Genomic DNA, 25,665 nt, shown 5'->3' with positions numbered 1-25,665 from the left:
CCTGAGCCCTGGGGAGGAAGTCAGGAAGTGAGGCTGTTTTTCCAGACCCTTGACTTCGCTTCCCCTCTGGGCTCTCTGCGGCCGCAGGCATGGAAAGATGGAGAGCCCGAGGTCCCAGGAGCACCCAGAGAAGGAAAACGGCCAAGGAGGAAGGTGGAACGTCTGTGCTAATTAAAGGCCACAGCAACCGACAGCCCTGTGCCCTGGCCTCCAGGGGCACCATCTGGTGAGGGCTCCTATGACAGGCACCCCAATTCTGCATCCGGCCCATTCTCCAGAAGGTGTGTGTGTGGGGGGGCAGCTGGGACAGGGAGTGTGGGAGGAGGACGAAGAGTCAATGATGTGAGGGAAGAAGAAAGACTAGAGGGGGCCTCGAGGATGTGGGGGTTCAGGCCAGAGGCCTCCTATTGTTCCTAGGGGAGGACCGAATGGAAAAGGTGGGGGGTTTCCAATTTCCGCTGGAGATAAGCAGGTAGAGGAAGCATATCCCACGTGGAGGGGGGAGGTGCGCCTACCGGGGTGGGGAGGGCAGGCCGACCGGCATGTGGCCAGAATTCCAGGATGTGGTAGGAGGGCTCAGAGATAGAAAATAAGAGAAAGAGGCACGGCCAAAAGCTGGTGGAACAAATCGTATGGAGCTCCTGGTGTGTGGGAGATTCAGAGAGTAGGTAGGGTGGACAGGAAACTGAGGTAAGGATGCAGGCAGAAAGAAAAGCCAAGAGACAAAGAGGCATATAGAGAGAAGCATTGAAAAAAGACAGTGAAATAATTAAAGGCTGACAGAAGAAATGTTGATCTCATGAGAGAGAGAGAAAAAGCAAAGACATTGAGACAGAGAGGGAGGGTCTTTAAGAGACGGGGAGAGCCAAAAAGATAAAAGCCAAGTGGAGAGAGACAGACGAACAGGGGAGGAAAGAAGAAATGGGGGAGACATGGCAAGAGAGAGTTCGAGAAACACTCCTGCACCATCACATGCACTCTTCGCAAATCACAGTTCACTCTCTCACCCTCCCTTACTCTCACATGCATGCCACACACTCACACACAATGCCCTCAGATACACTCACTCACACACTCATGCCCTCACACTCACACACACCCCTCACACTCTTACACACTCCCTCACACCCTCACACACATGCTCTCACACACACCACCACACACTCACATCCTCACACTCACACACTCCCTCATACAACCTCACACTCTCACACACATGCCCTCACACACACTCATGCCCCACACTCCCTCACACACACTCACACCCTCACACACACGCCCTCACACCCACACACATTCATGCCCTCACACACACTCTCACACACTCACTCCCTCACACACTCTCTCACACCCTCACACTCACACACTCAAACACACTCCCTCACACACTCACCCTCACACTCATACACATCACTCATATACCCTCACACTCTCACACACACTCCCTCACACACCCTCACACCCTCACACTCCCTCACACACACACACACTCCCTCATACACACTCACACCCTCACACATACACAGACTCTTACACTCTTTCTCACACATCCTGTCTCTCACACACACCCTTGCACACTCCCCAGCAGAGATCCCTGATGTCACTGAGAGGCTGATGTCTGCTCAGGGAGGAAGGGACTTGTTCAGGTCGCCTACAAGGGCAGGGACGAGCCCGGAAGTCCTACCCGCCCCCCAGGCCAGGCCCAGCTCTCTGCTCCTACGCGGAGCTGGGACCACCCTGGTCTGACTTGCCTCCTTCCTTGTCACTAACCCGAGCCAGGCCCTTGGGGTCACAGGGGCTGGGGAGGCGCCGAGGAATGTGCCTGGCATGTGCTGACGGGGAATTTCACGCTCCAGCTGGGCTGGGAGGAGCCTGCTGGGCAGAGGTCTGGAACTGGAGACTCGAAGGGACCCCGGGAAGGCAGTGGGGTGGGGACGAGCTCCAGCTGGTTGGAATGCTGGGCCCGCTCTGCTGCTGACCATGTCGGCCTCATAGCTCTCCTGGGCTCCTGGGGCCTGCTGGACTCTGAGCAACTGATCCTCCCTGAGGGTCTGTGGGGAGATCAGCGGTGGGGTGGGGGGTGGGGGGAGAGGAGAAAGAGAACCAGAGAGAGGCTGACAGGGGGTGAGATATTCAGAGACAGAGAGACTGCCTTAGACAGGGAGAGAGAGGCAGAGACAAGAGGCACGGGGAGAGAGGAAAACAGAAAGGGACAGAAAAGAGAGGAAAAAGAAGAGGAAGAAACAGAGAAATAGAGAGGCAGGGGCAATGAGCACTGCGGCAGCCACAGGCAGAGGGCCCGGGAGGGGATGCAGAGCCCTGAGGACCCCCGTCAGGGCTGCCCTCCTGCTGGCAGGGTTGCTGATCACAGGTGAGTGGCACCCAGTCCCAAGCGGCCCTCGTCTCCCACCCACCCTCCCGGGCAGTTCCCCGCCCTCTCTGCTGTCTGCCCTCTATCCCCAGGCCTGGCCCAGTCGCCGGTCCCCGCCTTGCCCCGCCGAGGCTTCTGGGCTCTGCCTGAAAATGTGACGGTCCTGGAGGGGGCCAGGGCCATTCTGCAGTGCGGGGTCCACGCCCCTGGCAGTGCAGTGCAGTGGGCCAAGGATGGGCTCCTCCTGGGCCCCGACCCTAGGATCCCCAGCTTCCCGCGGTACCACCTGGAGGGGGACCCTGCCAGAGGTAAGGGAGCAGAGCCTGAGACCCTGGGCCACCAACTGAGGCGATGACCTTGACCTTGGGCCCCGCCCCCTCACAGGTGAATTCCACCTGCACATCGAAGATTGTGACCTCAGCGACGACGCAGAGTATGAGTGCCAGGTCGGCCGCTCAGAGACGGGTCCTGAGCTCCTGGCTCCCGGAGTGATCCTCTCTGTCCTGGGTATGGGTGAGAGACCTCCAGGACCCAGGGGTCTCGCCTCCCCTAGGGACCCAGGAGTCCCAACCCCTAGCCCCCTCCTTCTCCACACCCAGGAGTCTGGACTTCCAGCCCTCGCCTTCCCCAGGACCTAGGGGCAAGGAGACTCAAAGCCCAAATCCTCATTTCCTTCTCCGTGGTGAGGCTTACCCCCAGCCCTTTCTCACCAGTGCCCCCCAAGGTGCTTCAGCTGACCCCCGAAGCAGGGAGCACGGTCACCTGGGTAGCTGGGCAGGAGTACGAGGTCAAATGTGTGTCTGGGGATGCTAAGCCAGCACCGGATATCACCTTCCTCCAGAGTGAGTGCAGGTGAACTTGTGGGGCAGTGTGAAGCCCCCAAGTGGGAAAGGGGTGTGGTCTTGCCTATTGCCCTCTTAGGGCTCCCAGAAAATATACCATACCTGCCTTGAGGACCCAGGAGGAAGGGCAGGCTTGGGGAGGCACTGGGGCCAGTGTGGGACCTGGTGGTCGGGAGGGGGCTAGGGTCATCCAGGAGACCACAGGGCCTTGTCATCTGGGCCTCAGGAGAGGGACCAAGGCCAGGGACAGAGATGTGGGCATTGTCAGGAAATAAATGGGAAACTGAGGCGTGGGGGTGGAAGATGACCAAGCAAGGGAGAAAGGGGAGGGGAGGGCCCAGGACGCAGCCCGAGGACTCCAGCATTTGGGGCATGTGGAGGGAATGGAGCTGGCACACCAGGTCCATTTCCTCCAGACTGGGAGGGAGGGGCGTCCACTGGGTGCCCCAAGCTCCACCTTGCTGGGAACCCAGCAACCCTCCAGCCCTCTCTTCACCCCAAGGTGGACAAACAATTTCCGGTATCTCTGCTAATGTGAATGCAGGGTCCCAAGAGAAACTCTACACCACAGAGGCCGTAGCCAGGTGTGGCAGCTGGGACACCCATTCCCAACCCTGAGCCCCAAATTTCCCCATGAGACCCCCGAAGCCTAGGGATTCAAACATGGAAACTTGGGTCAGGTGTGGGCTTCTGAGACCCAGTTCTTCACCGTGACCCTCCAAAACCTCTTCATGGGAATTCCAGTACCTGGGATTTCAAACACAAAGATTTTGGCCAGGCATGGACCCCAGTTCTTACTGTTGACCCTTCAGATCTTGTCCTCCAGAGGGAGTCCACATGGAGACTTAGACCAGGTGTGGGGACTTGAAATCCCCAACTCTGCACGCTTCCCCTCCTCCCCAATTTCAGATGATGACTCTGACCCCTGAACCTCAACTTCCCATCCTAGGGTGACACCCCACAGTTTGGACAATGGGCAGTTACTGGTCTGTGAGGGGTCCAGCCCAGCTTTGGACACACCCATCAGGGCGTCAGTCGTCATGAATGTTCTGTGTGAGTAGGGAACCGAGCTGGCTTGGGACTCTGGGGACGGGGAGCAGGAATTGGGGGTTCTGGGGAAGCACAGCGATGTGGAGAATGCAGGTGCTCAAAGGGAAAACATAGTGGTTTGGAGGTGGGGTGCGGAGCTAAAAAGGATGATGGGTTGCTCCTGAACAACTGCTGCTACCCAGTTCCCCCAGGACCTCCTGTCATCGAGTGGCCAGGCCTGGACAAGGGGCACGTGCGGGCAGGGCAGAGCTTGGAGCTGCCTTGCGTGGCCCGAGGGGGGAACCCGCCAGCCACACTGCAGTGGCTGAAGGTGAGGGCAGAGGCTGGGGTGGGGGTGGGAGGGTGGGGGTCAGGAGCTGGCCCTGAGTTGTCCCAGGCCTGTCCCTGTCCCCAGAACGGTCAGCCCATGTCCACCGCATGGGGCACGGAGCACATCCACGCAGTGGCCCGCAGCGTGCTGGTGATGACCGTGCGGCCGGATGACCACGGGGCACGGCTCACCTGCGAGGCGCACAACAGCGTGTCCGCGGGGACCCAGGAACACGGGGTCACGCTGCAGGTCACCTGTGAGTCCCGGTGCCAGTTGCCTATCCATCAGTCCATGCCCAAGAGAACCACGTTTGTGCCCCCAACATGCCTGTCTGATGCCAAAGACCTTGTTAGCTGTCCCCTCTCCCCTGTCTGGGCTGGGCTATGAGGAATCCAGCTCAGCCTAGTGACTCTCCCCTCTCCATCTGCCTCTGCAGTTCCCCCCAGTGCCATCACCATCCTGGGATCTGCTATCCAGTCTGAGAACAAGAACGTGACACTCTCTTGTGTCACTAAGTCCAGCCGCCCGCGGGTGCTGCTGCGATGGTGGCTGGGCTGGCGGCAGCTGCTGCCCACAGAAGAGGCGGTCACGGATGTGAGGCGGGGGCTGGCTCCTGGGTCTGAGGGAAGAGGAGTCTGGGGTCCTGGAGGCCTTGCTCCTGAGGAGGGTGGACTGAGGGGTCTGCCTGAGGAGGGGACCTGGGGTGGATGTCGGCTCTGCTGGTCTCCCAGTGTGACGTCGCTGCCTGCCTGCCAGGGGCTGCACGGCGGCTACATCTCCACGTCCAACCTGACGTTCCTGGCGCGGCGGGAGGACAACGGCCTGAGCCTCACGTGTGAGGCCTTCAGCGAGGCCTTCACCAAGGAGACTTTCAAGAAGTCGCTCACCCTTAACGTGAAATGTGAGCCCCCGCCCCAAGAAGCCCCCAGGCCTCAGGCCCCAGCCCCGAGAGAAAAGCCCTTTCTTCCTTGCTCTCCCCCCACTCCAGATCCTGCCCAGAAGCTATGGATTGAGGGGCCCCTGGAGGGGCAGCGCCTCCGAGCTGGGACCAGGGTGAGGCTGGTGTGTTTGGCCATTGGGGGCAACCCGGACCCCTTCCTCACCTGGTACAAGGTGGGTGCCACATGGGCTCTGGGGTAAGTAGCGATGGGAGAAGGGAGAGGCCCCTTCTCTGCTTCAGAGTCTTAGGGAATCTTAGAAACCTCTGGATTTCTTGAAAAGAACTGGAAATTCTGAGATTTGGCGGGGGAGAGGAAAAGACACGACATGCCATGAAAATGAAATAGAATCCTGAAAAAATGCTGGGAATTCTGGGAAAACAGTAAGGATTATAGGATAAAAGAAGGAAGATTCAAGACTGGGAAATCTAAAGAAAAGGCAATGAATTTCATTAAAAGGGAATTTCTGATGAAAATCTAGGAATTCACTTGAAATGGCAGAGATTCCAGAGAAAGATGTGAAATTCAAGGAAAAATGACAATGATATTCTAAGGAAAGGCCAGAAACTCTGGGGAAGACTAGTAATTCACAGAATTTTGAAAACTCATTAATATTAAATTGAGTTTTTGGAATTTGAGGGTGAAAAAATGGAATTCCATCAAAATTAAAGGAAATAATGACAGAATTCTAGAAAAACTGGAAATTTAGAAAGCCAGTGGGAATTCTGGGGGGAAATACTAGGAATTATAAAAATGATCATGGAATTCCATTAAAATTTTTTAAAAATCTGTAAACACTCTCCTCACCAAGCAAAAACTCCCTCTTTTCCCCTTTGGAATTCCATTTCAATTTGATGGAATTCTGGGAACATGCCAAGAATTTGTGCAATATACAGAATTCTAGTAATAAACTGGGATAATACGAGAATATTCCGGGGACTGGATGCAGCGCGGATGTAGCTCAAGTGACCGAGCGTCTGCTTCCCAGATTCTGAACTCAGGTACCTCCAATAAATAAATAAATAAATAAATAAATAAATAAATAAATAAATAAATAAATAAATAAATAAGAGAATATTCGGAAAAGTTCTGAAATCTATGGAAAGACAATGGACTAAAGGACAGGTCAAGGGAAACCTTTGAGGAAAGTGGGAATTCTAAGAAAAAGAAGTCTAGGAAAGAAAACGAACTTCTGGGCAAGCTTTGGAATCCCAAGGGAGTTTCCTGACACGCAGTGTTGGGTAAATGTACCAGGAATGGATTTTGAGGAGCGGAGTGGGACTGAGGGCGGGCGGGGGCACTAACAACTGCAGGTCTCGGGAGCAGGCGAGGGCGAAGCCGCGGGCTGCAGGCGGGTGCACAGGGATCGGGGCAGGCGGGAGACTCGGCAGGCAGGGCGGCTCAAGTCCAGTTCCCGCTCCTCCAGCCGAGCCCTGTGCCGCCGCTGGGGGCGCCTTTTCTTCGAGGGCTCAAAGGCCTTGTCTGGGCCGACCCGAGGGGGGCGTCTCGGGGCTGGTGGGGAGGCGCTCGCTGGGGAGGCCCCTCAGCCAGCGGCGGCCCGCAGGACTCGCGCACGGTGACCGAGCCCCGGCAGCCGCAGGAGCCGCGGCGGGTGCAGCTGGGAAGCCTGGAGAAGTCGGGCAGCACTTTCACCCGCGAGCTGGTGCTGGTCGCGGGGCCGTCGGACAACCAGGCCAAGTTCACGTGCAAAGCGGGCCAGCTCAGCGCGTCCCTGCGGCTCGTGGTGCAGTGTGAGGAGCGCACGACCGGGTCCCGGGGGTGGGGGTCACAGTGGGCGCCGCGGAGCCAGGACCGGGGCGGGACTCGGCAAGGGACGCGGGACCGGGGCGCCGTAGGCGTGAGCGCGGGCGTTGGCAGGCCGGGCCTCCCGCTCATCCCTGAGCCTCGATCCCCGCGACCCGCTCTCGAAGTTCCCCCAACCAACGTGACGATCCTGGCCAACGCCTCCGCGCTGCGTCCCGGGGATGCGGTGAACTTGACGTGCGTCAGCATCAGCAGCAACCCCCCGGTCAACCTGTCGTGGGACAAGGAAGGGGAGAGGTGAGGGTGCGAGCGGCCACGGCCCCGGCCCGTCCAGGGGGTGACAGGGCTCTAGCCTCACTCCTGCACCGCCTCGGCTCCCCCGCAGGCTGGAGGGCGTGGCCGCGCAGCCCCGGGGCGCCCCGTTCAAAGGTTTCGCCGCGGCTAGGAGCGTCCTTCTGCGAGTGTCATCCCGTGACCACGGCCACCGCCTCACCTGCCGCGCCCACAGCGCCGAGCTGCGTGAAACCGTGAGCGCCTTCTACCGTCTCAACGTGCTGTGTATGTGCGCCCGCCCGGAGCCCCTCTTAGTCCCCTCGTAAGACTGAACATATATGTTCTCACCTTACCCTGTCCTTGACCCCATCCTGAACCTTGAACCTCTCCTGACCTTCATCCTAATCTCTCACCCTGCACCAACTCCCATTCCACCTGTCCAACCCCCTTCTTGCCTTTTCCTCTACCCTGACTCCTGATGATGATGACCCATCCCAACCTCCTCCCTCCTTGAACCTGACTCTGACCTCTACCCTTTCCCCAAACTGGATCCTAACCTCTATCCTGAACTTTACCCCTGAGCTCAGCTTTGAACGGAACTGTGTCCTTGTCTCCAACTTTAACTTAATCCTGACCCCAACTTTGACCGTTGACCTAGTATGTTTGACTTTGAATCCATCCCTGACTCGGATAACGACTATGTTGATTCCGGCCGCGTCCCCTCCGCAGACCGTCCAGAGTTCCTGGGGGAGCAGGTGCTCGTGGTGACCGTGGTGGAGCAGCGCGAGGCCCTGCTGCCAGTGTCTGTGTCCGCCAACCCCGCCCCCGAGGCCTTCAACTGGACCTTCCGCGGCTATCGCCTCAGCCCAGGTACGGGAAGTGAGGCTAGAAACGGGTGCAGGTCCTGGGGACCGAGGGCCTGGTAGGCGCCTCACCCTGGCCTTCCACAGCTGGTGGTCCCCGGCACCGCGTCCTGTCTGGAGGGGCTCTGCAGTTATGGAATGTGACACGCGCTGACGACGGCTTCTATCAGTTGCACTGTCAGAACTCAGAGGGCATGGCCGAAGCGCTGGTGCGGCTGGACGTGCACTGTGAGCCCCCTTACCTCCCCACCTTGGGCTCTGGGAGCCCTGCCCACCATGGAAATTATGCTTGTCCTCTGAGGGGTCTCCTCACTGTGGAAGCTCCATACATCCACTCTGGAACCCTTCCCCCTCCGGAAACACTCCCTGGTGGAGCTACGCCCACCATGGAATCCCTGCCCACTAGGGCGACCCAATGTGGAACCTCTGCCAGGAAGGGGCTGACTGCTTGGGAGTTGTTCAGATCAGGAAGCCAAGCCCTCCAAGAAAGGCCCACCCCTACCCAATTCTGAAAGACCTCCCAACCTACTCTGAGCACCAAGGTAGAGGTTGAGGACAGCCTCACCAATCCTGAGAGTCTCCCTCTAAGTACTCATGATAAGGGGCCTACTGTGTCCACACCCACAACTTCTTTGGGCACCTCTAAGACACCTTTCACACCTGTGGCCCTCTCCTGCTATGGCCAATCTGGGCCCAAGTGACTTCTCCAAGCCCTGACTCCCCTCCAGATGCTCCCACAATCCGTATCCTCAAGGACCCCACTGAGGTGGACGTTGGAGGTTCTGTGGATATAGTCTGCACTGCTGATGCCAATCCCATCCTCCCAGAGATGTTCAACTGGGAGAGGCTGGTGAGGACCCAGTCTTCGGTGATGGGAGGTTGGAGCTGGGGACCATGGTTTCTTGACTTTGAGAGTGGGAGCTGCATCTGTGTAACCCTGTAAAACTATATACTTGTTGGGCATGCACCTGAAACTATTAACTGTTGAATGACAGATGAATGGGCAGATGAGTGGATGGATAGCTGGGTGAGTGCAAGGGTGGCTGGGTAGATGAGTCAATAGACAGATGGGCAGATGAACAGGTGGATGCATGAATGAGTGGATGGAAGGATAAATGGACAGATGGATAAGTAAATGGATGGATACGTGGATAGGTGGTTAATTATATGAGCGATATGAGTAGATAAATGAACTAGATTAGATTATAGATAAACTGATGCACTATCAGTGGAAAAGATGTCTGTAGAAAGATGATGGATTAATGGATGGATGGATGAATGGAAAGGTCAATGAGGAGATGGGTAAATGGGTATCTGGATAAATGGATAAACAGATGCATGTATTTATGGTTCTGCACATTTATGAATGAACGGGTGAATGTGTCGAGAACTGGAAGGATATCCATCTGGGTGGATATAAGAGAGATAAATGGTTGGATGAATGAATGGATGTATGCTTAAATGAGTGTATGGATAGTTACATGGATGGATCCATGAGTGGATGAATGGCTCCAAGTATGATAAAGTATGATAAGTATGGACAAATGGATGCATGAGTGGTTGGCTAGAATGGTGGATGAATGAATGGATCTGTGCATAAATGGTGGATAAATGGATGGTAGATGACAGGATGATTTTTTTTTGTTAGTTCTGTGGGGGGTGATTGTGGCTGTTCTGGGGATGTTGGAACTGAGAATAAAAAGTGGGGGCCACCTCCTGACTTGTGGACCTCCAGGGAGAAGAGGGAGAGAACCAGGGCCTGGATGACATGGAGATGACATCAAAGGGATCCACAGGACATCTGCGGATTCTTTCTGCCAAGCTGGACCAGGCTGGCCCTTACCAGTGCATTGTTGATAATGGGGTGGGTCCTGCAGCCCGAGGGCTGGTCCGTCTTGTTGTCAGATGTGAGTAGCCCCTAAACCCCAGACTTCAAAGCCCACCACAGAACCTGGAGCACTCATCTCCTCCTATCTCATGTTGACCTTCCAACCCTTCCCAGTCGCCCCCCAGGTGGAGCACCCCACTCCTCTAACCAAGGTGGCTGCAGCTGGAGACAGCACCAGTTCTGCCACCCTCCACTGCCGTGCTCGAGGTGTCCCCAATATCATCTTCACTTGGAACAAAAATGGGGTCCCTCTGGACCTCCAGGATCCCAGGTGAGCCCAGGCACCTCCAGACAGCAGTCCATCCCCAAACTTGGTGCTCCAGCCCTAGTTCCCCTGCCTGAGACCCTGCCCCTTCTGCTGTCCAGGTACACAGAGCACACGTACCATCAGGGTGGGGTCCACAGCAGCCTCCTGACCATTGCCAATGTGTCTGCAGCCCAGGATTATGCCCTCTTCACGTGCACAGCCACCAACCCCCTTGGCTCGGACCACACCAACATTCAACTCGTCAGCATCAGTATGGTGGGAGGGGACTGTGGGGGTGTTGGGGGAATGTTCCCTGGTTGGCCCAGATTGGTAGTGTTTTTGAGCAAGGATGGAGTTTTTCTTGTCCCGACAGCCTTCAGGGGAAATGGATGTATTAGCCCCAGAGGGGCAGTGATGCAAAGTAACAGAAATCTATTGCTTTTATAAAGGATATTTATTTGGGGTAGAAATTTACAGTTACAAAGGCCCTGAAGAGTCCAACTTAAGGTACCATTAGAGGTACTTTCTCACCCAAGGTCATTTGCCAAGTTTTGAAGCAAGATGGCAGGTGATAGCTGTGAGGGTTCAGCCTTCCCTTTCTTCTTAAGCCTCCATGGGCCCAGTTTCTTCTGATCTCAGCCTGCATGCTGGCATAGGGTTTCTTTCTTTCCTGGCTTCCTCAGCTCAGCTGCTCTTTTCTTTTCAGCTGCAAACTATCAGGCAAATGGCTCATCTCTTTTCCAGGGAGAGCAGGATCACTCTCTCCTCTTCCTCTGGCATCTATGGAGCTCTCTCTTCCTAAGTATCTACTTCCGTGTTTGTTTTTTTTTAAGATTTATTTATTTCTCTCCCCATCCACCCCACACCCCCCACCACAGTTGTCTGTTCTCTGTGTCCATTTGCTGCGTGTTCTTCTTTTTATCCACTTCTGTTGTTGTCAGCAGCACGGGTATCTGTGTTTCTTTTTTTGTTGTTGTTGCGTCATCTTGCTGCGTCAGCTCTCCATGTGCGCAGCGCCATTCCTGGGCAGGCTGCACTTTCTTTCGTGCTGGGTGACTTTCCTTACAGGGCACACTCCTTGTGCGTGGGGCTCCCCTACGCAGGGGGCACCCCTGTGTAGCAGGGCACTCCTTGTGCGCATCAGCACTGCACTTGGGTCAGCTCCACATGGGTCAAGGAGGCCCGTGGTTTGAACTGCAGACCTCCCATGTGGTAGACGGACACCCTATCCACTGGGCCAGGTCCGCTTCCCTACTTCCGTGTTCTTGATGGAGCGTCCATTTATATAGCCCACAAAGGGGGCGGGGACTCAAACTGAGTTGCCCTAATGATGTTGTCAAATCAAAGCCCGAATCTTGACATAATTTAATCAAAGGTATCTCAGCCGAATCTAATACAACAAAAAGTTATCACGCCCGGAGGAATAGACCAGTTTGCAAACATGATCTGTATCTCTTTTTGGAATTCATAAATAAATCAGACTGCCACACTGGACCTTCAGGGAAATCCAAGACAAAACAAAATGGCAACAGAATAGAACAAAGCAAAGAAACAAATGAACAAACATTTTAAGAATGAATTAGTTAGGATGCTTTTGGTCCCAAGGGTCAAACATCCAAATCAAAATGTCCCAGGCAAAAAAAAAAATTTCAGAACTCTGGATCTAGGATCAGCTGTCATCCAGAACATCTCTCCCTCTCTCAGCTCTGCTTTTCTCTATGACTGTTGGCTTTATTCTCAGGCTTCTCATGGTAGTCAGTTAGAATTTTCAAGGGAAATAAGAATTTTTTCTCTTCCTAACAGTGGTATGAAAGTCCTATAATTTTCATGGCCTGAACCAATCATGTGACAGGGCAGGGTGACACTCCGGTTGTCACATGTCTATACAGTAGAAGTCGAGTCATCTCCCTCAGGAGCATGTGGCCTGAGAATGTGTGTGTGTGTGGGGTTCTCCAAAGGAGATTCAGGGCTCTGTAGCCAGAAGAAATGAGGGGAATGGATGCGGGGAGGCACAAAAGAACCTGCCACAAGGAATAAATATATTTAAAATTGCAATTAAGGAAAACCTGGGAGGAATCTTCCAGAATCCGTTTGTATCCTCTGACCTCTTCCCTCTCCCTTTTCCAAGGCCGCCCTGACCCCCCATGGGGATTAAAGGTGGTGAGCCTGACCCCCCATTCGGTGGGGCTGGAGTGGAAGCCTGGCTTTGACGGGGGCTTGCCACAGAGGTTCCGCATCAGGTGGGTCCCAGTCAAGGCGGAAGGGGTGGCAGCCAACAGGACTGGGGCAACTCCCTGAACTGACCACCCTCCCTGTCATGCAGGTATGAGGCCTTGGGGACTCCAGGGTTCCTCTACATGGATGTCCTGCCGCCCCAGGCCACCACCTTCACACTGAGTGGGCTGCAGCCTTCTACGCGATACAGGGTCTGGTTGCTGGCCAGCAACGCCCTGGGGGACAGTGGACCAGCTGAGAAGGGGACCCAGCTCCCCATCACCACCCCAGGTGAGAAAGGACAGTCTAGGACAGGTTGGATAGGTCCTCAGAAGATGTACGTGGTAGCATAGTAAAGGCAGGACTGTTATTTTTCTGCTTTTACAGGTAAAGAAACAGAAGCCTACCCAAGGTCACACAGCTAGGAAAAGACAGAGGAGATGGTAACTCAGACAGATGATCTCAAGAGACCAGTTTTAGCCACTAAACTATACAGTCTGACTACAATTAATGAATTAAAAAGGGAAATTTATAGCATTAAGTGCTTAGATTAGATAAAAAAAGTCTTAAACCAGTGTTCAAAATTTCTCTTTTAAGAAACCAGAAAAGGAGAGTAAATTAAACTCAAAGTAGACAGAAGTAAAGAGATAATGAAGTAAGAGCAGAAATCAATGAACTAGAAAATAGTTGAAAAAATCAATGAAATCAAAAGCTGGCTCTTTAAAGAACAAATCGATACTTTTAAAAAAAGATTTATTTATTTATTTTTATTTCCCTCCCCCCCCCCCCCCCCCCCGTCTACTCTCTGAGTCCATTTGCTGTGCATTCTTCTGTGTCCACTTGTATTCTTGTCAGCAGCACTGGGAAACTTCATCTCTTTTTTGTGGCATCATCTTGCTGTGTCAGCTCTCTGTGTGTGCGGCGCCACTCCTGAATGGGCTACACTTCTTTCACGCAGGGCATCTCTCCTTATGCGTGGGGCTCTCCTTGTGCGTGGGGCTCCCCTACACAGGGGATAGTGCATCAGCACTGCATGTGGGCCAGCTCAGCACATGGATCAGGAGGCCCTGGGTTTGAACCCTGGACCTACCATGTGGCAGGCGGATGCTCTATCAGTTGAGCCAAATCTGCTTCCCCAAATCAATAATATTGATAAAGTTGATCAAGAAAAAAAAAGAGAAAACATGAATTACCAATATCAGGAATAAAAGAGGGGACATGGCTACTGATTCTATAAACGTTTAGAAAATAATTAGGATATATTATCAACAACAAATAGATGAAATGGACGAATTCCTTGACTATGACTAATGAGAACATTGTGCTTTTTTTTGAAGATTTATTTCATTTATTTATTTCTCCCCATCCCCTTGTTGTTTTGCATTTTGCTGTGTCTGTTTTGTTGTGTGCTGGTCTTTTTTTTTTTAGGAGGCACCAGGAACCAAACCCGGGACCTCCCATGTGGGAGGGAAGTGCCTAATCACTTGAGCCACCTCTGCTCCCTGCTTTGAGGTGCCTCTCATTATGTTTTTCTCCTTGTGTCATCTTGTTGCATCATCTTGTTGCACCTACTCATCACATCGGCTCACTGTCTTGCTTGTCTTCTTTAGGAGGCACAGGGAACTGAACCCAGGACCTCTTGTGTAGTAGGTGGGAGCTAAATCCCTTGAGCCATATCTGCTTCCCAATGGCGTTTTTTTTTTTTTTTGTTTTTTTTTTTAGGTTCTGGGGCCGGGGATTGAACATAGGAACCTGGTGCTCAACCACTGAGCCACATTGGCTCCCCTCATTGTGATTTTTTGTGTGTGTCTTTTTTTTTGATGTTACATTAAAAAAATATGAAGTCCCCATATACTCCCCCCACTTCTCACCCCACACCTCCCATATCAACACCTCTTTCATCATCATGGGACATTCATTGCATTTGGTGAATACATTTTTGAGCACTGCTGCACCACATGGATAATGGTTTACATTAGTGTAAACTATTGTGATTTTGATAGGGACCATCATGTAGCAGCCAATCACACAGATCCTGGCTTAGACCAGCCTGGTTCAAGTCCCAGCTCTGCCACTCCCTGGCTGTATGAGCTTAGGGAAGTTGCTTAGCATCCCTGTGCCTCAGTTTCTAAAAACAGTCTATCTCAACTGTTGTGAGATTAAATGAGTTAATATGTCTAAAGACTTTAGAGCATGGCCAAGTACAAAGTAAGTGCTCTGTATATGTTAGCTTGAAAATATGCCTTTAGGCAGGGAATGCTCAGCCTGTTTACTCTGCCTCATGAAACCCCTTCTGTCTTCCCCTTCCTGACAAAGCTGCTGTTTTCTCCCATTAAAGTAGGTCTTTTCCCCATCTCTACAATCTTCCTTCCTCTTTTTTATTTTATTTTTTCCATTCCAGTCTTCCTTTTCAGCACTAAAGCATAAAGTCCAACACTCACCTTTCTTGTTCAAGAACTCTAAAATCTCTATTAAGGGATCCTAAGAGCCCAGCTACTTTTTGGTTAACTCCAAAAATTGTTAATTCAAGTTAAAAGGGCCTTGTATACAACAAAACATTTATTAATTATAAATTATTATTATTGGCATTAGAATTGCCATTGATCTTATTGCCTTTAATATCATCAAGTCTTAGCTCTCTTTTGAAATATCCCTAGGAAGCCATGAACCAGTTCCCAGGAGTCTCTAAGTGGGCTGAAAGCTTAAAAGGAGGCTGAAAAACATTTAAGGCTTATCCCAGATTCTTGGTGTTAATCCAAAACCTGTCTCTTCTCCCCACCAGGCCTTGCTCAGCCTTCTGGAGAACCTGACCACCAGCTGCCCACAGAGCAACCTGCAGGTGAGTCTTCAATCCCCAATCCACCCGTTCCCCCCCCCCCCCATGAGAATAGAACCTTCTGGTCTCCGGCCCCATCTCATCTGCCTGTGGCCATCACACCTTTTTAAGACAGCTCTGCCATTGCAGCCCCCACCCATATCCTTAGCTCTTCCCCTTGCCTAAATTTGATATATTTGCTCCCCTCCTAATTGTTTAATTCTGAAAGAATTAGCAGATTCCATGCCCTGTGAGGAATCAATCAGCTTTTGCTGCATAAACCACCCCCAAACCTGGGAGCTACAGCAACAAATAATTATTGTCTCATGATTCTATGAGCCTGGCTGAACAGTTCTGGTCTGGACGGGCTTGAATGATCTCTACTGTCAGCTGGTGGCTTGACTGGGAAGGGTGGATCTAAGATGGCCTCCTCCTCACATGTCGGCCAATCATCTGGCTGTTAGTTGAGATGATGGAGATAACTGGGCCATAGATCTTTCATCAACCAGCTCCACTTCTCAGCTTATTCACACTGAGGTGGTTACAGGAATCCCAAGAGCAACAAGAGAGGGCAAGATCCAATTTACAAGTCCTGTTCAGTTTCTGCTTCTGTCATGTTTGCTGTTGTCCCACTGGCCAGGGCAAGTCAGTGCGGGAGGGACCTACTCAAGGGTGTGGATACAGGGAGGGGAATTATGACTGCTTTTGCAAGCAATACCCTTCAGAATCTGAGAAGGAGGTTGCAAGTGTCAGAAACTCAGCTGTTATTGGCCATAAAAAGAGTCACTTGGCTCTTGAAATAGAAAATACCAAGTGGCTGGATTCAGGTGCTCAAAATTTTCACTGGGGCTCTGTTTCTTGCCCTCTCCTGGCTTGGCCTTCATCTTGGATGACTTCTTTCTCAGGCAGATTCTTCCATCAAGAGGGCAAAGGAAACCTCCAGCACCTCCAGCTTTCATTCCACTCCTTAGGAGCTCTAAATGTTCTGGGTCATATGCCTGTCACTGGACCAACCACTATAGAAAGGGGAGCTCTTATTGGGCAGGCTGAGCCATGGGCTCACACTGGAGTCTTCTGTTAGTCTTATAGGCCAAGAGTGGGTAGTGGCTGTTTCCCCAAAGGAAAATGAGTGCAGAAGATGGAACACATGCTAGAGTGATTCAGTCTTGTCCTCAGTCAGTCTGATATTGTCTGGGATGACTTTTGTTCAAAGGAAGTCATTTGAAAAGGAGTTTGAAGGGTACCTAGAAGATTTCTAGAGAAGAAAGGGCATTTCACTTGGCCAGGCCATGGCTTGGAGGTGTGGGTTTGCCTTAGTGATTCCGGGAAAAGTCAGTGGTTTGTTTGTGTGGCCAGAGGGGCCAAAACCAGAGTCTACAGTTGGTGGGCGAGGCTGGAGTTGTGGGCAGCGGCCAGAGCACAGGAGGTCTTGAGTAAGGTAAAGAGCTGAAGAGCCCTCCTGAGTCTGTAAAGAGGGCTCAGGCCGAAGCAGGGCCTACTGCTAACGGCTGGACGTGAATGTAGCCACCCGCACTGGGACTGCAAGACGAGGTGGGGATGGCACCTCCTGCCAACCTGCATTCCTGAACTTGGAGGAGGGGTGTCTTAGTTTGCCAAAGGGCTACTAATGCAAAGTACCAGAAATGGGCTGGCTTTTTGAAAGGGGATTTATTTGAGGTAAAAAGCTTACAGTCCCAAGGCCTTGAGATGTCCAAGTCATGGCACCATCAGAGATGCCATGTGGCAAAGCAAGATGGCCGCCGATCTCTGCAGAGGTCTCTGCCTTCCCCTCCAGAATCCACCATCTCCTGGAGGTCAGCTGTGGGAAACTGGCATAGGGCTTGTCTGTTACTGGGCCTCCTATCTCAGTCTCAGTTGCTCTGCTTTATTCCCCAGTTCTACTGTGAACTATCAGACATATGGCTCATCTCCTCAGTCTTGAGCTACTCCGAGGGCCCAGTCTTTCATGGGCCTCTTCCCGTGCCTCTGTGTTCTGCTGGTTCCAGACTCCTGGGCCTCTCTCAGCCCTTGGGGTTCCTCTGTTTTCCACAGGCCTCTTTCTCACATGGCAGGAGCAGTATCATAGAGCTCCCTTTTCCTCCGTGTGTGTCTCTCAGTGTGTCCCTTTATATCAGCTCCAGTAATAGTGTGGAGACACAACCTGAGTCACTCCTCACTGATGTAGTCCAATCAAAAGGATCTCTCCTGATCTTTTCCTAGCATTTGATGCTGTTAATTGTTCTTTCCTTTTTTTTTAAAGATTTATTTATTTATCCCCGCCCCGCCCGTCTGATCTCTGTGTCCATTTGCTATGTGTTCTTCTTTGTCCGCTTCTGTTGTTGTCAGTGGCACAGGAATCTGTGTTTCTTTTTGTAGCATCATTTGTTGTATCAGTTCTTCGTGTGTGCGGTGCCATTCCTGGGCAGGCTGCACTTTCTTTCACGCTGGGCGGCTCTCCTTATGGGTGCACTCCTTGCGCGTGGGGCTCCCCTACGCGGGGGACACCCCTGTGTGGCACGGCACTCCTTGCACGCATCAGCACTGCGCATGGGCCAGCTCCACACGGGTCAAGGAGGCCCGGGGCTTGAACCGCGGGCCTCCCATGTGGTAGACGGACGCCCTAACCACTGGGCCAAAGTCCGTTTCCCACAACCTCATTCTTAAGGGGGTGCTGAGGGGTGGTGATCATTCTTCTGTGGTTACTTCCTGCTGCTTAAGGCAGTAGTCCCTGCCTGACAGGGCGTAAACCTCTCTGGCTATTCTACTGAGGTTAAGGGAAGACGGGTCCAACACTGTGGTTAGAACTGGCTGAAATCCCTGCATGATTAATATCTTTTGGAAGACATCGATTATGGAAGAAATAAACTTAGAATTTTGAAGATACGTGGTCCCACTAAAAGGATAAAGATGGTGGTAAGTGGGCCCCAAAAGGGGGCCAGCTATGACACTGGACCACGAAAATGAGAAAGGCCAGGCGCCTTCAGAGGCTGTAGCCCCCTGAAATTGGTGGGCTTCATTGTGCAGGTTTCAAATGCTGTTTAGGACTTTCTGGAGCAATTTATATAAACACAGCATTTTTCCTTGAGATATAAGCATGTCCTGTCCCCACCCCCGTGCTGCTGTTAGCACGTATAGGGCTCTAAGATTTTGAAGTAATACAGCAACAAGAGTCTGTTTGCTGTCTTAGAACTTCTAAGGCCCAGCTAGTTTCTTCTATGCTGTTAGTTAACTCTAGAGAAAGATTGTAATAGATAATGGGGTTTGGTAGAAATTGCCAATCCCAGTTTTCCATGGTGATGGTTATGTTCAAGACAGCCTTTAGCCACTTTGATCGCTTATAGGTAGTATCCCGTTTTCCTTTTTTTCAGTTTAATGTCTGAACAACCGGCAATAGAAGCATATACACCTGTGGTATCCAATATACACTGCCACATGTGGCTGCTGAGCACTTGAAAAGTGACTAGTGTGACTGAGCAACTGAATTTTTAATTAATTTAAAATTTAAAAACCGATGCTTGATTCAGTTATTGGAAAACTTTGAAGTATGTTTGGAACAACTTGAGTATGTGAATCTATTTTTTAAACCCTAAAGTTTATGAAATAGCAATACAGATCAAGCGTTACTTATGAAAATTTGGTGTCTGATTTGAGAAGTACTGCAAGTGTAAAATACACATCAGCTTTCGAAGACTTAGTACAAAAAATGTAAAATAGCTCATGAGTAATTTTTTTTTAAAAGATTTATTTATTTATTTAACCCCACCCCACCCCACCCCCCGCCCCGGTTGTCTGTTCTCTGTGTCTATTTGCTGAGTCTCCTTCTTTGTCCGCTTCTGTTGTCGTCAGTGGCACGGGAAGTGTGGGCGGTGCCATTCCTGGGCAGGCTGCACTTTCTTTCGCGCTGGGCGGCTCTCCTTATGGGTGCACTCCTTGCGTGTGGGCTCCCCTACGCGGGGGACACCCCTGCGTGGCACAGCACGCCTTGCGCGCATCAGCACTGCACATGGGCCAGCTGCACAGGGGTCAAGGAGGCCCGGGGTTTGAAACGCGGACCTCCCATGTGGTAGACAGACGCCCTAACCACTGGGCCAAGTCCGTTTCCCGAGTAATTTTTTATGTTAACTAGATGTTGAAATTTTGTTTTGAATGTATGAGGTTAAATAAAAGATTATTAAAATTTTTAAAAAAGTGCAGTGAATGTCTCATGATGATGGAGGAGGTTGTTGTTATGGGGGGAGGAGTGGGGTGAGGGGGTTGGGGGGTATGTGGGGACCTCATATTTTTTCATGTAGCATTAAAAAAATAAAGTAGCATTATGTGGAAAAAATTTGAAGAAAAAAAAAAGGATCTCACACCCACAGGAATGGATTAGTTAAGAAACATAATCTTTCTCTTTTGGGGATTCGTAATAGACCTTCAGCTGGTCACAAGGGGCTTTGCTTGGTCAGGGTCAGGCTTTCCTGGGGAGGCCCTCTGGGGCCGTGCTTACTGAGGGGTACCTTCCTGCCCAGGACCGCTGGGGCTGCCCCTGCTGCCAGTGCTGTTTGCTGTTGGGGGTCTCCTGCTGCTTTCCAATGCCACCTGTCTCGGGGGATTCCTCTGGCGGCGGAGACTGAGGCATCTTGCTGAGGGTGAGGAGGGTCCCTTCCCCTGCAAGGGTGGAGGTTTTAGGGGTGTGGGGAGCCCTAGCAGTGCTGCATGTCAAAGGTCTCCTTGGTGCCAGATGGACTGGAGGGGAATCTCTGACCTCTTCTCTCCTCTTCCCCTCAGGCATTTCAGAGAAAACAGAGGCAGGGTAAGTGGGGAAATCGCTTTGTAAGGAAGACAGTGAGGGAGGAGGTTTGGGGGTTGCAGGGAACAGAGGGTTAATCCCCAACTGTCTTCCACAACTCCACCCTTGCAGGTCGAGGGAGGACCGGGTCAGGAATGAGTACGAGGAGAGCCAGTGGACTGGAGACCCGGACACTCGAAGCTCCATGGTCGGTGGGGTGGTCCCTACCGGGAACTGACAGCCACTGAAATGGCACCTTAAGCTTCAGGTTAATTGTTGCCCTTTCCAGGAACTGTGGAGTCAAAGGACCGAAAGAGCTTTATCTCTTTGTTTTTGGGGTGCGTGTTTGTGACAGGTCAGCACGTCAGATGCAGAGCCATATTATCACTCCATGAGGGACTTCCACCCGCAGCTGCCTCCCACGATGGAGGAGGTGCCCTATCCCCAAGGTGAGTCGTGGCTGCATCAGGATTCCCCCCACCCATAGAGACCCCTGAGATCTGGACCAGGTACCCTGCTCATGCCTTCTGTTCTCTCCAACTCCAGGTTTCCCAGGTCTTGAAGAGAAGGATGTGCCCTTTTCGGAGCACCTGTACGATGAGGTGGATGGACTGTATGACCCACCTAGAGCCTGGGGAGCCCTCTATGATGAAGTGGAGATGGTGAGGAGACTTGTATCAGTCTATGCCAGAAACCCATAGCCTACTGCTTGTATGAGTTTGGGTCAGCTAGCTATTGTAACAGAGGTCCAGCCACAAGCCAGTGGCCTAAAGAAGACAGTCTATTTCTTTCTCACAGAGCGTTCAGAAAAGACATGGGCCTGCTGCACGTGTTTGTTCTGGAACCTAAGTTCTTTTCTCTGTCTTCCTCTGCTGTCTCCCAGCACGTGGTCTAAGTCTGTGCGGATGGGCCAGATCACTGGGGTTTCAGCACAACCCTGCCTTATGGCTCAGGTCCAGAAATGGTGAACATCACTTCTGCTCACATTTCACATGGTCATATGGTTACACGTAACTGCAAAGGAGGCTCAGAAATGGAATCTAGCTTGGCAGCTGTATGCTTGGCTCCAATTCTATTATTGTGGAAGAAGGGGGGACGTGGAAATGTATTTTGTTGGGTAATTAGTCATCTCCACGACACTGGTTATGCAGAGAGATAGAATGTTTTTAGCCCATTTCTTTGAAAAGTCAGGGGGTAGTGGAGGCAGAGGCTCAGGTGCCTTCAAGATGCGACTCCACCCATAGCCCACCGTTATGACCGAGGAAGGCGTTGCTGCTGCGGGTGTAATGGACATTAATTCTGCTTTAGAAGAGGTGCTGAAGACCTCCCTCGTCCACGACGGCCCAGCGCATGGAGCCTACCAAGCTGCCGAAACCTTAAACAAGGGCCATGCCCAACTTGGTGTGCTTGCATCCAACTGTCATGAGCTTATGTATCTCAAGTTGGTGGAGGACCTTTATGCTGAGCACCAACTCAACCTAATTAAGGTGGATGACGAGAAACCAGGGGAATGGGTAGGACTCTGTAAAATCAACCTAGAGGAGACCCCTTATAAAGTGGTTGGTTGCAGTTATGGGATTGTTAGAAATGATGGCAAAGAATCTCAGGCCAAAGATGCCACTGAAGACTATTCCAAATGCAAGAAATGATACAAACTTGGCTCTCAAAAAAAAAAAAAAAAAAAAAAGTCAGGGTAGCAGTGGTTAAACACCAGGTACAAGGAAGGGAAGGAAGGAGTAGAATTGTCTTTAGGCCCAGGATTTCCCTCCCTCTAAAGATTCCCCTATAAAGTCCAGGTATGTATCCTACTATCTTATAAACCCCCAAAGAAAGAGAATGCATCTTCTCCAGTAACTCCAAAGTTCTAGGGCTGATGCTTATTGGCCTAACTTGGTCACATACTCATCAATGAAACCGTGCTGAGGTAGGGGATGGAATATGCTAATTGGACAGGCCTGGGTCATTGCCAACCCATGGCATCAGGGAGAAGGGACTGGACTCTCAGTGGACTGAGAGTGGGTGAGGGACAGAGATCCCAAAGGGAATTGAAGATCGTGACTGGGCAGGCAAAATCCACAAAGAGGTCCTTCAATCACTAAGTAACACCCACCCACTACCCCACAGAAAGGGAGATGGGACAGAACACTTGACTTTCTGTGTGGCCTTGGCTAATGCTCTGGCACCTCTGGACTAAAGATTCCTCTCTGTAACATTGTCCCTGGTGGGACACCATCCTCAGATCTAAGCTCCTGACTAGCATGGAAATTAACCTCGTGAAACGCTGTCCACGGTGCTGGACCATTTGTGCCCTCTAATAATGGTATTGGCAAGCTTTTTCTGTAAAGGGCCAGATAGTAAGTATTTTGGGCTTTGCGGGACATCCAGTCTCTCTCACAACTACTCAGCTCTGCCATTCTGGTGTGAGGGTAGCCAAATACAATACATAAATGAATGAGGGTGGCTATGTTCCAATAAAACTGTCTTTGGACACTGGAATTTGATTTCATGTGCCACAAAGTACTACTCTTTTGTTTTTCACCCCAACAACTTAAAAATTTAAACCATTACTAGCTCTCTGGCAGTACAAAAACAGGTGCAAGCCAGATTTGGCCCATGGAACAATCTGTTCTGAAGATCACCAAGTTAAAACAACCATTTTCTCCCAACCCTAGGTCAAGACACATCCCAGTAAAGACCAACCTGTGTGGTCTTTGTTTCTACTCTATTTTGATGGGGACATTTTTTGGAAATTCATAGGACTAACAGAATCATACTCATATTGCGCAATTCCCATTGAAGGTTTCATCATATTTCTGACATTAAATTTTTTTCTGAGGGATGGATTGAGGTATTTATGAATGAAATGATAGGATATCTTGCACTTGGTTTAAAATAATCCAGTTAGCTGGAGTGGGGTCAGAAGATAGAGGTATAGATAAATTGAAATTGGCCATTGGTAGATATTGTTGAAGCTAGGTCATGGGCATTCATAGTGGGAGTTCATTATAATCTCTCTCTTCTTTGTAGATGTTACACATTTTCCCTAATGAAAAGTTAAAACCTTTTTTTATCTGAGAAGTTGAGCATGGATGTGTATCCCCCAGACCTATGGTGATGACCCACAGGGTATCTCTTCATGGTTCTAACTCCACCTCTTGCCTGCCAGGGACCCTATGGCTTCCACTGGCCTGAGGACAAGTACGGGGATCCAAGAGGAATCTATGACAAGGTGGCAGGAGACTTGGACACAGCAGAACCTGGTCCTCTACCCTTTGAGCTGAGGGGCCATCTGGTGTGAGGGTCTTCTCAACATCCATTTCCCACACCCCCAGGACAGAAAACGTCTATGGTCTTTTTCATTCCAGCCTGGACTGAACTTGTCAAATAAAGTGAGTTCCAAAAGAAAAAGAGGAAAGAAAGAAAGAAAGAAAAGTGAGCTCCAAAAGAAACAGAGGGACTCGACTTTTTCAAGAGAGGACACAGAAGATGATTGAAGCTGCCGTCAAAATATAAACAAGGCTCCTCATGGGGTTGGCTTCAGGAACTGTCAGGGGTACCTTTACAGCTTTTCAGACTTATCACAAACTTCCCAAAGGGGCAGTTACTTGTACTAGACATATCAAAAGTGAAAAGCTCCTTTGGAGGTTTTTATGTTTTTTAGAGTCAAATATTCAGAAGTGAGAAAAGATACTAAAACTCAATTTGTTTTGAGTTCATCTTTATCTGAAAGAGGTAACGATAAGTGAAATTTGTGAACCATTATTACGTCTTATCCATCCTTGTTTTATTATTTTCTACAGTTATCTAAAACATGGTGTATAAACTATGACACACATATAAACATAGACTATCAAAAATAAAATAAGCCAAACACAAAGAATACATACTGTATGATTTCATTTATATGAGATTATAGAGGAGACAAAGTGAATTTCTGGTGACAGGGAGCAGATGAGTGGTTATATGGGGCCTTGAGAATCAGAGGATGACTGCAAAGGAGCACGGGGAAGTTTCTGGAGTGATGTGGAAATATTCCATATCATCATAGGAGTGGTGGGTGCATGGATACATAGCTTTGTCAAAACTCATGGAATGGGTGCATTTTTTTTGGTATATAAATTAGTCCTCAATAAAGGTGATTAAAAAACAGGCTCTAGGGAAGCAGATGAGGCTCAAGTGACAAGGCCTCTGCCTACCATAATGGGAGGACCCAGATTCGATCCCTGGGACCTCCTGGTGAAAAAGAAAAAGAAAAGTGCCTGAACGGTGAACCTGTGCCCACGTGGTGAGCCAAGTGCCCGCTGAGTACCCACATGGTGTCTGAGCAAGATGATGATGCAACAAAAGAGAGACAAAGGGGAGAGTCAAGTTGAAGCACAGTAGAGACCAGGAACTGAGGTGGCACAATTGACAGGAACACCTTTCCACATCAGAGGTCCCCAGGATTTAATCCCTCTGAATCCTAAAGGAGAAAGATGAGAAGAGAAGTCAAAAAGAGAAATAGATACAGAAGATCACACAGCAAATGGATACAGACAGCAAAAAAACAGCAGAGTGTGGGAGGGGGAGGGGAAAATAAATACATCTTTTAAAAAAAACAGGCTCTGTAATAAAGCATTCCAGCAAGCGAATCATTATTTTTTATATTGAATAGCAGGAAAAGACAACTGAGAAATCTGCCTGTTTTCATGGTGTACAGAGTATAGGTAAACACAGTGATCTTTAGACCTCCACTTCTACTTAGTTAAGCATAGTATCAAAATTGTTTTGTTTAAATGTGTGTTGCACTGACTAAAACAATTTTTGCACTACAACACTTGAATACAGAGGATTTTAGGGTCCAAATGATTCCCTTTAATTAAAAACTTGTTCTATTCCTAAAGTTAGAATTCTTCCTCATTGTGTATTTTTCCTTTTCAAAGAGGAAATCTCCAACATTCTGTTTTCACACTGGCTTAAGCAGAAAAGATGAAATAAGTGGCTCTTGGAACTGCAGTACCAGGGGGGTAGTGTTGGCTTCAAGCACTGCTGGGTCCAGGTATTAAAACTAAGCCCACAGGGGTCTAACTTTCTGTATCCCTTGACTCTACTTTTCTCTGTTTTGGCCTCATTCTCAAGTAGACTCTTCATCTGGGAGACAAAGATGACTATATACAGTTCCAGGCTGATTCCCACAAACTCAGCATTCAGAGTGCCTCTTCTGCCAATAGTTCTGGAAAGTCCTGGGGCTGTTTCTAATCAGCCCAGCTTGAGTCTTGCACCCACCATTGAACCAATCCCTGTGGCTGGCGTCCTATATCAGAGTTCCCCAGAGAAACA

General features: G+C 50.5%; 1 protein-coding gene across 3 annotated transcripts; it reads left to right on the top strand.

Moving 5' to 3' along the window:
* The first annotated feature begins 1,901 nt into the window (after positions 1 to 1,901).
* NPHS1 (NPHS1 adhesion molecule, nephrin) lies at positions 1,902 to 24,226 on the top strand. Of its 3 annotated transcripts, XM_058279268.1 has the most exons (29): positions 1,902 to 2,371; positions 2,464 to 2,679; positions 2,756 to 2,878; positions 3,085 to 3,213; positions 3,716 to 3,797; positions 4,163 to 4,266; positions 4,446 to 4,573; positions 4,658 to 4,829; positions 5,010 to 5,167; positions 5,330 to 5,474; positions 5,562 to 5,686; positions 7,076 to 7,262; positions 7,443 to 7,572; positions 7,661 to 7,833; positions 8,278 to 8,418; positions 8,499 to 8,639; positions 9,140 to 9,261; positions 10,147 to 10,318; positions 10,414 to 10,570; positions 10,666 to 10,817; positions 12,675 to 12,786; positions 12,870 to 13,051; positions 15,543 to 15,599; positions 20,087 to 20,206; positions 20,346 to 20,370; positions 20,479 to 20,554; positions 20,702 to 20,795; positions 20,893 to 21,008; positions 23,513 to 24,226. In XM_058279268.1, exons 1-29 carry the CDS (start codon positions 2,269 to 2,271, stop codon positions 23,642 to 23,644), a joined length of 3,774 nt encoding a protein of 1,257 aa, XP_058135251.1. In that variant the 5' UTR covers positions 1,902 to 2,268; the 3' UTR covers positions 23,645 to 24,226. The 3 variants fall into 3 exon arrangements, with proteins under 3 accessions (XP_058135251.1, XP_058135250.1, XP_058135252.1); XM_058279267.1 differs by having other exon boundaries at positions 5,010 to 5,474; XM_058279269.1 differs by lacking the exons at positions 20,893 to 21,008; positions 23,513 to 24,226 and having other exon boundaries at positions 5,010 to 5,474; positions 20,479 to 20,614; positions 20,702 to 20,772.
* The last annotated feature ends 1,439 nt before the right edge of the window (positions 24,227 to 25,665 follow it).

This window comes from Dasypus novemcinctus, chromosome 18 (assembly GCF_030445035.2).
Source record: "Dasypus novemcinctus isolate mDasNov1 chromosome 18, mDasNov1.1.hap2, whole genome shotgun sequence".
Lineage (NCBI taxonomy): Eukaryota > Metazoa > Chordata > Mammalia > Cingulata > Dasypodidae > Dasypus > Dasypus novemcinctus.
This window is presented reverse-complemented; position numbering and strand designations above follow the sequence as displayed.